General features: G+C 50.1%; 1 protein-coding gene across 1 annotated transcript in view; it reads right to left on the reverse strand.

Annotated features, from left to right (window-relative positions):
• CATSPERD (catsper channel auxiliary subunit delta) overlaps positions 1–13552 on the reverse strand; it is a 46852-nt gene that overhangs the window by 3951 nt on the left and 29349 nt on the right. The window contains exons 16-20 of the mRNA XM_028126018.2: positions 10309–10387; positions 8346–8398; positions 6036–6110; positions 4971–5099; positions 2957–3140 (exon numbers count right to left, since the gene is read on the reverse strand). Coding sequence (XP_027981819.2) covers positions 2957–3140; positions 4971–5099; positions 6036–6110; positions 8346–8398; positions 10309–10387 — 520 coding nt within the window. The remainder of the gene's footprint in view (positions 1–2956; positions 3141–4970; positions 5100–6035; positions 6111–8345; positions 8399–10308; positions 10388–13552) is intronic.

Raw genomic sequence — 13552 nt, forward strand, 5'->3', positions numbered from 1 at the left:
CCCCCAGCACACTCCTCCAGCTGCTCTGGTCCTTCCCTTGGCTTCCTTGGCAGACACATCCTTAAGTCAGAACCCCAACAGAGCTGGTTCTCAAACCCATGCCAGCCCTCACTTGTCCTCCAGCAGCTCCTTATGTTTCGCTAGCCGCTGGGCTCCTCTGTGGCACCTCTGATTTTCCCACGTGCAAAGAGAGCTCTGTATTTCCTTCGGCTGCCCGCTTCGTCCCTGCGATGTAAATGGCCCCAGGGTCAGCCCACATGTTCAAGCTGGAAATGAGGGCAATGCTTGGCTCTTCTCTTCTCCTCCCACATCATCCAGTCCCTCACCAGCCCCTGTTGGTTGTGCCCCTGTTAGGCACTGGATGTGTCCCCCCAGATTCATATGTTGAAACCCTAGCCCACGATGGGATGGAGTTTGGAGGTGGGGCCTCTAGGAGGTAATGAGGTTTAGATGAGGTCCTGTGGGTGGAGTTGCCAGGATGAGATTAGTGCCCTTCTAAGAAGAGACACCAGAGAACTGAAATCAGGGTCTCAAGGAGATATTTATATACCTGTGTTCATAGCAGCATTAATTAACCACAATGCCCAAAAGGTGGAAGCCCCAGCGTCCATTGACAGGTGAATGAATGGTGTCCATCCATCCAGTGGAATGTTATTCAGCCTTAGAAAGGAAGGGACCCTGACACCTGCCACGACTCAGAGGGACCCCGAGGACACCGTGCTCAGTGAGAGGAGCCACACCCGGAAGGACACATCCCGCAGGACCCCACTCCCATGATGTCCCCAGAGGCGTCCCGTCCACAGAGACAGAGAGGAGAGGTTGTGAGCCAGGGCTGGGGCAGGGGGTGGGGAGTCCGTGCTTCGTGGGGACAGAGTCTCCGTGTGGGGAGATGGAACGTTCTGGAGACGGAGGGTGGGGGTGGTCGCAGGACGGTGCGAGTGTGCCTCTTGCCGCTTAAAATGACTACAATGGTACATTTTATGTTGTGCATATTTTACCACAATTGAAAAAACTTTTAAAAATCCTTAATTTTTAAAAGGGGTGTGGGGCACATGACTGGCTCAGTCAGTACAGCATGCAGCTCTTGATCTCAGGGTCGTGAGTTTGAGCCCCACGTAGGGTGTAGAGCTTACTTAAAAAAATAAAAAATCCTTCAGGGTGCGCCTGGGGTGACTCAGTCAGTTAAGCATCCGAACTCTTGGTTTCAGCTCAGGTCTTGATCCAGGGTTGTGAGTTGGAGCACCACACTGGGCTTCATGCTGGGCATGGAGCCTACTTTGGAAAAAAAAAAAAAAAAAAAAGCCTTTGGGAGTAAAAAAAATTTAAAAAGCTGGGTCATATAAAGACCATGTGAGGGTGCCTGGGCGGCTCAGTTGTTAAGTGTTGCCTTTCAGCTCAGGTCATGATCCCGGGGTCCTGGAATCAAGTCCCGCATTGGGCTCCCTGCCCAGCAGGGAGCCTGCTTCTCCCTCTCCCTCTGCCTGCCGCTCCCCCTGCTTGTGCTCGCTCTCTCCCTGTCAAATAAAATCTTAAAAAAAAAAAAAAGACCACGTGAAATGAAAAAGAGGAGACAGTTGCTTAGCCTAAAGCCCCATTGATATTGAAATAGCTAGCTCCACCTTGTGGGTTTCAGTGGCTAAGGGGCTGTATAAACAGTCCATCCAGTGACTGCTGAAAATGCACAATGTGGGTCCAACATGATGGAAAAGCCTCTCATCCTACAAAATTGCCAATCCCCAGGACAGATGAAAAATAATTGTAATGGGACAATCTCTCATGCTACTTGGAATGACAGCACTAACAAGAAGAATGCAATACTCCATATGGGCACAGTCGGAAAATAATAAACGCAAATCACATATGCGTGGCTTTCTCTATAAAAAAAAAATGATCAGGGACGTGGTGCTTGCACAGCATGGTGAATGCATGAAACGCATCGCCTAAGTGAGTTGTACACTTTAAAAGGGTTGGTTATAGGTTAGGTGAATTTCACCTCAGATAGGAAAAAAAAAAAGTAAACCCACCGTCAGTAACAAAATAAATGATCAAACTGAGACAGGAGGAGTGTGAGAAAGCTTTGAAGGTGCCGGGCTAAGACAGGAGCCAAACGTCTACACGCGGGAAGGGGCTTCAGGTGTGGGGAGCGAGCGCCACCTGTTGGCGGCGTTGCTGCGCTGCGTTCTCGCCCTTGGCAACGAGAGGCTGAGTAGACGGAACCGGCGCACCGGAAGGATCTCTTCCTTACGCTGACACCCTACCCTTACTTCTCCATCGAGTACGAACCCGTGTGCACGATAGAAACGCTCCCGCGGCGGGAGAGGCCATGAATTTAATCAGCCCCGGGAGTGATAGGCATTGGGATGGTTCTGGAACTTTGCACATTATGAGAATGCCTCCCCCGCCCGCCCCACCCCAGGGGCCTTGGTGCCAACATCCCCGATTGTCTGGGCAACTCCCTTGAGAGAGATTCCCAAAGACTTGCTCGCCTCGCGCTCCCAGACGCGGCCCCAGGTGTCCTCGTGTGCGTTCCCACCCCCACCCCCTTGCTGTGGACTGAAGGTTTGCGTCCCCCCCCCCATCCCTATGTTGAAACCTACGCCCCCAGGTGAGGGTACGGGGGGGGTGGGGCCTTGGGGAGGGGCTCAGGTCATGAGGGTGGGGCCCCCATGAATGGGATGAGTGCCTTTATGCCTTCTGCCGTGTGAGCACGTGGGGAGAGGACAGTGGTCAGTGACCCAGGAAGAGGCCCTCGCCAGACACGGAACCTGCGGGCGCCTTCAACTTGAACTCCCCGCCTCCAGAACCGTGAGAAAGAAATGTCTATTGTCATAAGCCATCCAGCATGCACTGTTATAGCAGCCCCCGAACACACACCCCAGCCTGAGCAGTCAGCACCGTCTGACCACTGGCTGAGTCGTGCTGTTCCGACCTGTTTTGGAGAAAGAGTGAACGCTACCTCTCGGTTCCAGGCGAAGGGACCTTTGTTGCCGGGGTTCTCCATGATGGTGGTCCAGTTCTGCGGCTGGGCCCGGCAGAGCGCCGTCTGGGCGGTCAGGGAGTACGTGTACGTGAACAGCCCGTGCACCTCCAGCAGGACAAACTCTGCCTTGATAACCTCCTGGAACTTTCCTTCCCGCCACCTAGGACACACGCGCAGGGCTGGGCTGCAGGCGATGAAGCAGCCCTGAGGTGTGCTGGGGGCTGCGGGGGGGGGGGGGGGGGGGGCCCGCAAGCAAGGCGGGGGAGGGGGGCCAGCCTCACCAGGCTGACACTTCGTGACACTTCCAGGAGGGAACCAGCAGCAGGTGGGACAGAGGAGGGCGGGGAGGTGGGGGGCGCGGGCCCTGTCTCCGGCGGCGTGGCCACAAAAGGCCTCTCTGAGAAGCAGAGACTAGGAGAAAGTGATGTGAGGGTCTATAGCCAAAAACTATCACTTGTAAAGAAATAGACTAATTAGTTAATAAGTAAACCAGTACACAGACGAATAAAACCCTTCAAACCTGTCCTCTGACACTTTTCTGAGGACATCTGCCACCATTCCAAAGGGATATATTTAGGGGTGTTGACTCGGATTGTTCTAAAAATCGTTTTGGGGGCACACAGTCTGTGGTCTCCTGCCAGGTGGGAGCTTACGCCCCTCCCCCGACTGGTCGCCGGTTTTGATCTTTACCCCGTGTAGGCTTGCGTCCCCCCACATGGCTGCTCTGAGTTTGGGGCTCGGTCCCGCGTGCCCGGCCCACAGTCTTGCCCGCGCGTGGGATTAGGGCCACGGGGAGTTGAGACGGGACATTCTAGTGACCCCACCTGTTTTGAAGGGTAAGCAGGTTCCTGCCGTCGTGAAGTCAGTCTACTACTATTGAGTTGGATGGTCTGCAGGGCATGGAACTGAGCCACTCGCTGACCCGTGCTTGTTTAAGTCAATCACCATTAAGTACAATGGAAAACGCCAGTCCCTCGGGCGCCCTGGCCAAACTCGGGAGTGCTCAGGAGCCACGTGTCACTCCTGACTGTCGCCTAGGTGGCACGGAAGGATGGAGCATTTCCACTGGGCACTGCTGGTCTGGGGCAGCAAGGAGGTAGCTCCACCTCAGGGTGGCGTGGTTCTGGGCCCCCCCGGGGGCCGGTGCTCCAAGGGCCCCACTGGCTAGTCGACCACCCACGACAGTGTAGAAGCTACGCACGGTGGGGTGTGCAGGGGCTGTGATGAAGGAAGGCAGCAGAGTCCAAAGAAGGGGGAGCAAAATGAGAGCCATGGGCTAGGCCGTGTCCCCCAGACTCCCGTGTGGAAGCCCTAGCTCCCTGTGCGACTATGTCTGGATGTGGGGCCTTTAAAGAGGTGGTTGAGGCTGAATGAGGTCATAAGGGTGGGTCCGGATCCCACAGGAGCGGGGAGAAGCATGGCTGTCCTCACTCGCTCTGCCACCTGAGGACAGAGGGAGAAGGTGACCACCTGTAAGCCAAGGAGGGAGCCTCGTCGAAACCAGCCCTGCCGCACTCTGACCTTGGACCTCCAGCCTCCAGGACCGACCGTGAGAAAACCAGTGCCTGTCATTTAAGCCCCTCATCGGTGGTATTTCATTATGGCTGCGTGAGGTAAGACATTGCAGGAAGAGGGGGCGCCTGCGTGGCTGTCGGTTGGGCGTCCGACACCTGGTTTCAGCTCAGGTCACCCTGTCAGCATCATGAGATCGAGCCCTGCATCAGGCTCCTGCACTCAGCGCCGAGTCTGCTTAAGATTCTCTCTCCCTCTGCCCCTCCCCCACTCTTGGTGGCTCGCTTGCTCTCTCTCTCTCGCAAATAAATGAATAAATCTTTAAAAAAAAAAAAAAGGCATCGCAGAGAGAGGGCACAGCAGGGGCAGGGCCGGGAAGGGCCCCTGGGAGTCTGGGGTGTGCAGAGAGGGGTGGGGAGGGCGGCGGGGAGGAGGGAGCTCTAGGGGAGTGCGGGAAGGGCCCTCCGGGGGGTCTTACAGTTCCACCACGGGCTTCCATGGGGTGTTGTAGTAGACGAGGTGGGGGCAGCCCAGCTTCTGGTACTGGTAGTCCACCACCAGATCCTCACTGGCCTTCTGTCCCTGGAAGTTGGGGTCGTAGGCTTCCCTAGGTAGAGATGGGTGGGGGGCAGCATTCAGAGCCGTGGTCAGAATGACCCCAGGAACGCTGCGACGGTTAACGTCACGGGCCCGCTAGGCCGGGCCGGCTACTGGGCTTCGGGCTGGCCGGCCCAGCCTTTGGACGGGAACTGCAGCGCTTGCCTGCACCCCCAGCCTCCCCCATCAGACTGTGGACGGGCCAAACCTGTGCAGTTATGTGAACCAAATCCTTATACTCTCTCTCTCTGTGTGTGCGTGTCTTTCTCTGTCTCTGTCCCTCTGTCTCTCCTTTTGCCTCTCTTGTCTCTCTGTATCTCTCCATGTGCGTCCTGTCATCTCTTTCCCTGAGGCCCCGCCTCATGCACCCCTCCGTGCCCCCATGAGGGCTGACTGCAGGCTCCCTGGTCAGCAAGCCCAGCAGCGCCAGGTTGGGCCTTGGCCGTGAGTGTGGACAGGTGACTGACTCCTGGCTTGTATCTGAGGGGCCATGGTGTATAAAACACACACACGTGTCTTCCCCTGCTGGGGGTCGGGGGCTCCCTGTGCCCGGGTGCCAAGAAGGGCCAAGTCCCCCCCATGACCACTCAGTGGCACTCGGGACCAGCTGCACCGCACAGAGGGTCACCCTGGCCCTCAGCCCCTCTGCCTTGGCTGACAGTGTCTGGTTACCTCTGCTCGCTCAGGTGAGCAGGTGCCCAGGCTCTAAGAGCTGGCGGCAGGCTGGCAAGATGGCAGAAGGGTGGCCTGGTAGGTGGGCAGACCTAGGCTGGGGGCCCTGCCACATCATACTGGCTCCCTGCTGACGTGCACCTCCCCTACCTGTCCCCTCCTCATCTCAGATTCCCTACTGTCCAGCTATCAACCTAAAAATGATTTCCGATCTGCCTCTGGGGTTAGGGGGCAGTCACAGGAGAGAGGGCGTGAAGGGAAATTTCGGGCTCACTTCTCGATGACGTAGCTGTAATTGTCCTGAAGGCCCACAGGGTCGAGGATGCCCTTGTGACAGGCTGAGATTTCGCTGCAAGTGACAAAAGGTGGTGAGAAGCTCCCTGCCCCCATGCAGCACCAAAAGAATCATGAATTCTTCCCTTGGACATGTATGCCCCCCCTGGTTTCATTTTTGAGACCTTTCTTACTTCCAGGATCAGCTTGCATCTTCCCCGCTCAGAATGTCCAAGGGGTCCGGATTAGTGTGGGAGAATGATTATCAGAGGCCCAGACCTAGGCACTGGGTGTCCTGACTCTTGAGACAATCACTTCCTGGATTTTCTTTGCAGTGTTACCATCTGGGTATGCCTCCTTAGGCAATGTGGTTTATTTCTGCCAGATTGGGGGTTTTAAAGACTAGAATCATGTTGTGTGTGTTCTGTTGTGCCTTCTGTTCCATATCCATGTTTGCACAACCCGTCCAGGCAACTCTGCCTTGACAATTTTCATGGCTGGGATAGTCCACTGCATCCAGCACCTGTTTGTCCATCCTCCTGTCGATGGATTCAAGCTGGCTTGCTTCCAACGAGGAGCTATTAGGAATAATATTGCTAAGAACATTCCAGAACCCTTGCCAATGTCCATGTGCATGATTGGATTGCTGGGTCAAAAGATGTGCTTTCTAAGGCGCTGAAAAGGGGCGCCTGGGTGGCTTAGTCGTTAAGCGTCTGCCTTCGGCTCAGGTCATGATCCCAGGGTCCTGGGATCGAGCCCCGCATCGGGCTCCCTGCTCAGCAGGAAGCCTGCTTCTCCCTCTCCCGCTCCCCCTGCTTGTGTTCCCTCTCTCGCTGTCTTTCTCTCTGTCAAATAAATAAATAAATAAAATCATTAAAAAAAATAAAATAAAACAAAGCGCTGAAAAACGTACCTACCCCCCCACAAAGTCAGTGTGTTCCAGAGGCCGCCAGGGGCTCCCCGTGCCGACCAGCACTTGCTACTGGCCACGCTCGGCAAATTTTACCACGCTGGTGGGCGAATAATGGCCTCTAAGAGAAGTTTTCGTTTTCTTTTTCCTATTAAGTGAGGTTCGCCACCTTTCCAGCACTTCTTCATGTTTACCAGCCATGTGGATTTCTTTCTTTTTTTCTTTTTCGGAAGTGCCTGTTCATGATTTTTGCCTTTTTTTAAAATTTTTATTTATTTATTTATTTATTTAAACTTTATTTATTTATTTATTTTATTCATGAGAGAGAGAGAGAGAGAGAGAGAGAGGCAGAGGGAGAAGCAGGCTCCCAAGGAGCAGGGAGCCTGACGCGGGACTCGATCCCAGGACCCTGGGATCGTGACCCGAGCCGAAGGCAGACGCTTAACCATCTGAGCCATCCAGGCGCCCTTGCCCTTTTTTTTTTAAATTTGTCTTTTTAAAAATGATTAATTTGTAGGAATTCTTTATAAAGTCTGGATACAAGCCATTTGCTGGCTACACATGTGGCAAATATCTTCCCCACTCTCTTTGGCAGAAGCTATTCATATATTGTTTAAAAAATGTTCCCTGCACACATGTCCTAAATATATAATTTATTGATTCAACAAAATGTTTCCATTTAGGGGAAGTGTGGTAAAATCATTGCCTGAGTTTATTATTGCCCTTGATCAGAGGAGTACTGAAGCTAGCTAGCCTCAACTAGCTCCTGAGAGCCAAGTGTTAAATCTTCTGGAATTTTGTGGGCCAGCGGATCGTTCACGCTTGTGCTTGAAGTCGACAGGGCCGGTGTATTCACACCACAGGAATTGGCATGTGCTCTGGGATTCAGCCCCCACCCCCCCCACCCCCCACCCCCGCCCCAGGACCAATTGTTATACATTTATCAGCACACCACTGCCTGAAGGGGAGAAGTATGGCAATTTGGCCAATCTTCTGGCTTTTTTTCTTTTTTAAATTGGATTCTCATGGCTGCATTCCCTGGGGGTAACTATGGATACTGGAGGCAAAGTTCCCCAAAATTTCAGCAACCAATTAAAACCAAAACCCTCAGCATTTTTAATCAAAATGAGGAATTCAGAGACTCATAAAGGAAAGAGAACACACAAAAGATTAGGGAAGAGGAAAAAATGTAAATATTACCAAATTGATAAAGGAGGGGAGGTCACTGTGCCAGAAACACCAACTTAACCTATTAATATTCATTATTTGACTATTTATTATGGAAATGTTAAATATACACAAAAGTAGACAGGATAATGTCACCCGACTTCAACAGTTGTGAAGCAACTGTGACCAAGCTTGTCCCGTCCCCACCCTCAACCCCGACATCAACACACTTACTTCTGAATGACGATCTTTTTCTCCTGGTCACAACCCACTGAAATGAGCGCCGTCTGCGGAGGAGAGAGGCAGGTATGCTGACCTGAGTCGTGAGGGCCACTGATGGTCCAGCCACAGCAAAAACTCACACCCAGGAGAGACTGGACATGGTGAGCCTGGATCCTGACACGGTGACCCGGGCTCCTGGGATTCCCTGTAGCCAGGCCTGGCCCCTGGAGCTCAAGCCCTAAGAGCCCACCAGATCTATGGGGTGAGCCTAAGTGGCCCCATCACAAACCAATTTACAAATGCAGGATAATACTGGGTGTATAGAAGGCAGGGGAGGAGAATGAATGAATGAATGAATGAATGGGCATCAATAATAAACAGAAAGGAGAAAAGAGAAAAAGTTATTTGGGGTTAGCCTGATAGTCTTAGGGACATGCTTTTCAAACTGGACTATGGTCGCACCCTCAGAGTTATAAAAGGGAGTCTAAAAAGCATCAGACAGAGAAACTTTTGGTGTTTGAAAAAGAACTTTATGTTAAGACAAACATGGATTGGGCGCCTGGGTGGCTCTCAGTTGGTTAAGCAACTGCCTTCGGCTCAGGTCGTGATCCTGGAGTCCCGGGATCGAGTCCCGCATCGGGCTCCCTGCTCAGCAGGGAGTCTGCTTCTCCCTCGGACCCTCCCGCCTCTCATGCTCTCTATCTCTATCTCATTCCCTCTCTCAAAGAAATAAATAAAATCTTAAAAAAAAAAAAAAAAAGACAAACATGGATTTACCATGGAACAGAATGCAAGATTGTATCAATTTGACAAAAATTGTGGTATAGAATACATATAATATAAAATGCACCATCTGTTTTTTTACATATGTGTATATTTTATCCATCCATTTGACAGAAAGAACACAAGGGGAGCGGCAGGCAGAGGGAGAGGGAGAAGCAGGCTCCCCACTGAGCAGGGAGCCCGATGTGGGCAGGGCTCGATCCCAGGACCCCGGGATTACAACCTGAGCCGAAGGCAGATGTTCAACCAACTGAGCCATCCATTCGCCGTCTTAACCATGTCTAAGGGCACAGCTCAGTGGTAGCAAGTACCTCCATCCGTCTCCAGAACTTTCCATCTGCCCAAACTGAGACACTCTGTCCCCAAGAAGCACGGACTCCCCACCCCCTGCCCCAGCCCCGGCTCCCACCCTCTCTTCTCTGTCTCTGTGGACGGGACGCCTCTGGGGACCTCCTGGGAGTGGGGTCCTGCGGGATGTGTCCTTCCGGCTCATCTCACTGAGCACAGTGTCCTCAGGGTCCACCCACGTTGTGACAGGTGTCACGATGTCCTTCCTTTCTAAAGGCTAAGTAATGTTCCAGTGTGAGGATGGGCCCCATTGTGTTTATTGATTCACCCATCAGTAGACATTTGGGTTGCTCCCACCTTTTGACTATTATGAATAACGCCAATATGAATACTTGTGTACAGGTTTCTGTGTGGATGTATATTGTTTTCCATTCTCTTGGAGCACTGAGGAGTGCTGTTACCAGAGTTGGTGAGCCCTGTTCTGGGGATGTCCAACAAGGAATGAGACTACCCGTGCGCCTGCTCCAAGGATGGTGAGTCATCAGGGGCAGCCCTGGGGGAGGCTGTCAGGAGGAAAGGGAGTGACCCTGGCAACTGGGACAGAATCACCTCCATTTTCAGATCCTGAGCATGGGCTCAGCCAGCTCCTCAAGGAAAAGCCAGATGAGGCCCACTGCCATTATGCTTTTCTTTTCTTTTTTTTTTTTTAAGTAGGCTCCACACCCAGCATGGAGCCCAATGTGGGGCTTGAACTCACGACCCTGAAATCAAGACCTGAGCTGAGATCAAGAGTTGGACGCTTAACCGACTGAGCCACCCAGGCGCCATACCCCGCCCCCCCCCACCGCCATTATTCTTAACACTAACAGCAAAGAATATGGGACAGCAAAAATTTGGGACATACCAGTGGCTTGAGGTCCACACACGAAATTTCCTTGTTGGCTATGTCCAGAGTGATGGTAGATCCTGTGGGTCTTTTTATGCTGCAAGGCAAAAGGAATGTGTGGTGTTGCACACCTGTGTCACAAATATTGTCAGTGTTAACAGTAATCACTGACCCATCGACTTATTTATGCGCCCATCCATCATCCACCCATCCCTCCGTTTGTCCATCTGTCACCCATCCACTCAGCCATTTGTTGCAGAATAGTGCCCAAGAACCTCTGCTCACACATAATGACCCCACTCTCCCTTGAGTTTCTACCTCTTCTTGAGTCTGTTTTGTTAATTTACATATAATAACTTCCTGAAAACAACATCTGACATTCAATTTCATTATCCCGAGCTACATATTCTGTTTTTCACTGAAGTATAATTGAAATACAGTACCATATTCGTTTCGGGCGTATGACATTGTTATTTGAGGTTTAAATACATTGCAAAATGATCACCATAGTAATTCTAGTTACCATCTGTCGCCATACAAAGTTAGTACAATATTATTGACCATATTCCCCATGCTGTACATTACATCCCCATGACTTATTTATTTTATAACTGGTAGTTTGTACCTCTTGATTCCCGTCACCCGTTTTACCCACCCTCCAACCCCCTGCTCCTCTGGTGACCATCAGTCTTTTCTCCGCCTCTATGAGTCTGGTTTTGTTTTGTTTTTTAGATTCCACATGTAAGTGAAATCATATGTTATTTGTCTGTCTCTGCCTGACTTATTTCACTTAGCATAATGCCCTCAAGATCCGTCCATGTCATCACAGATGGCAAGATTTCAATCCTCTTATGGCTGAGTAATATGCCATTGTACATATACCCCATCTTCTTTATCCATCCCTCTATAGATGCTTAAATTGCTTCCATAATTTGGCTACCATAAATAATGCTGCTATAAACATAGGGGTGCATACACCTTCTCAAATTAATGTTTTTGTTTTCTTCAAATAAATATCCAGAAGTGGAATTACTGGATTGTACGGTGGGTCTACATTTAACTTTTGGAGAAAACTCCATACTGTCTTCCAGAGTGGCTGCACCCGTTTGCATCCCCACCAACAGTGCAAGAGGGTTCCCATTTCTCCACATCCTCACCATCTGGTGTTTCCTGTATTGTTGATTTTAGCCATTCCGAAAGGTGTGAGGTGGTATCTCATTGTAGTTTTGATTTATATTTCCCTGATGATCAGTGACATTGAGCATCTTTTCAAGTACTATTGGCCATTTCTGTCTTTTCTGGAAAAGCGTCTATTCAGATCTTCTCCCCATTTTTTACTCGTATTGTTGTTGTTGCTATCGAGTTGTGTGTGTTCTTTACATATGGTGGAGACCAGCCCCAGTATTTTCTCCTAGTCAGCAGGTCGCCTTTTCACTTTATTGATGGTTTCCTTTGCTGTGCAGGAGCTTTTTACTTTGAGGAAGTCCCTCCCACTATTCTTTTCATAGGTTCTGTGTCCATCTGTGTCCATACTTTCCATTTTCCATTCCCAATGTTCATTTCAATTCTCTCCTCTTTTGTCAGGATCATGGGGTCTCATCTAATGTACTGGTCTTCTGAAGAGCCAGCCTTACGTCTCATTGTGACTTGATACTGTCTTCTGCCTTCTGTTTAATACATTTCAGATGGTATCATTGTTAATTCCTTTCTTTTTGTGGTTCTCCTAGTTCTTCAAGTTAAATATTTAGTTCGTGCATCCTTAGTCCATCTTTCCCCGTAATAATAAAAGTGCTCAAGATACACATTTTCCTCTGAGTATCTTTTAGCTGTGTTCCATGGATTCTGAGATTCAAGGATTATTTATTTATTTATTTATTTATTTAAGATTTTATTTCTTTATTTGACAGAGAGAGAGCACAAGCAGGGGGAGAGGCAGAGGCAAAGGGAGAAGCAGACTCCCCGCCGAGCAGGGAGCCCGACATGGGGCTCAATCCCAGGACCCTGGAATCATGACCCGAGCCGAAGGCAGCCGCTTAACCGACTGAGCCACCCAGGCGCCGCCCCCTCCACAAGGATTATTTAGAAAAGTGTCTCTTAATTTCCAAGAAAAGGGGCTTTAAAAATTTTTTTAAATTAATTAATTAATTAAACTAAGAGAGAGGCAGAGAGAGAGAGAGAGCACAAGCGGCGGGGGGGGGGGGCCACAGGCAGAGGGAGAGGAAGAAGCAGGCTCCCCACTGAGCAAGGAGTCCAAAGTGGGGCTCAATCCCAGGACCCCAGGATCATGACCTGAGCCAAAGGCAGACGTTTACCCACTGAAACACCAGGTGCCCCAGAAATGGGGCTTTTGGTTTCTGGCTGTTCAATTCTAGTTTTGTCAGATTAAAGTCTGAGCATGTGGTCTGAAAATCTCTCCTGGGAGATCTGATTGATGTTTCTAATGGCCAAGGATATACAAAAATTGAGTGATTTTTAAATAAATTCACCATAAGTGTGAGAGAGGAACATGTATTCTATATTAATAACATATAATGTACTTTTTTTACTTTTCATTTGCATTTTTCAGCTTTACTGAGGTATAATTGATAAATAAATTGTAAGATCACGAAGGTATATAATGTAATTATTTGGTGTATACACATATTGTGAAAGGATCCCACCCCTCATGGAGTTAATTAACACATCCATCACCTCACATATTTACCTTTGTTTAGGGTGGGGAGGTGGTGAGAATATTTAAGTTCTACTTTCTTAGCAAATTTCAATTATACTATACAGTGGTACAAAATTCTAGATCTAGAATGAAAACTTATTGTTGAAATATATACCCTGGGGACCTCCTGGCAGTGGAATCCCGTAGGATGTGTCCTTCTGGGACTAGCTTATTTCACTAGGCACAGTGTCCTCAAGGTTTGTCCACGTTGTGGCAGGCATCAGGATGTCCTTCCTTTCTAAGGCTCAATAACGTCCTGTTGTGTGGCTGGACCCCATTGTGTTCATGCAATCATCTGTCTGTGGACACGGGGCTGGCTTCCATGTTTTGGTGACTGTAAATCATGCTGCTGTGAACATGGGTGTGCAAGTATCAGTTTGAGTCCCTGCTTTCCCGTTCTTTCAGGTATAGACCCAGAAACGGGATTGCTGAATCATATAGTAATTCTAGGTTCAATTTTTTGAGGAACCCACCACTTAGAAAATGTTTTCAATCATTCTGGCCTTACTGTCCTTGGAGGGAGTGAGTCTGGATCTTGGCCCCATGTTC

This window comes from Eumetopias jubatus, unplaced genomic scaffold (genome assembly GCF_037043125.1).
Source record: "Eumetopias jubatus isolate StellerSeaLion01/CBP00866 unplaced genomic scaffold, mEumJub1_p1.0 scaffold_1, whole genome shotgun sequence".
Taxonomy (NCBI): Eukaryota; Metazoa; Chordata; class Mammalia; order Carnivora; family Otariidae; genus Eumetopias; species Eumetopias jubatus.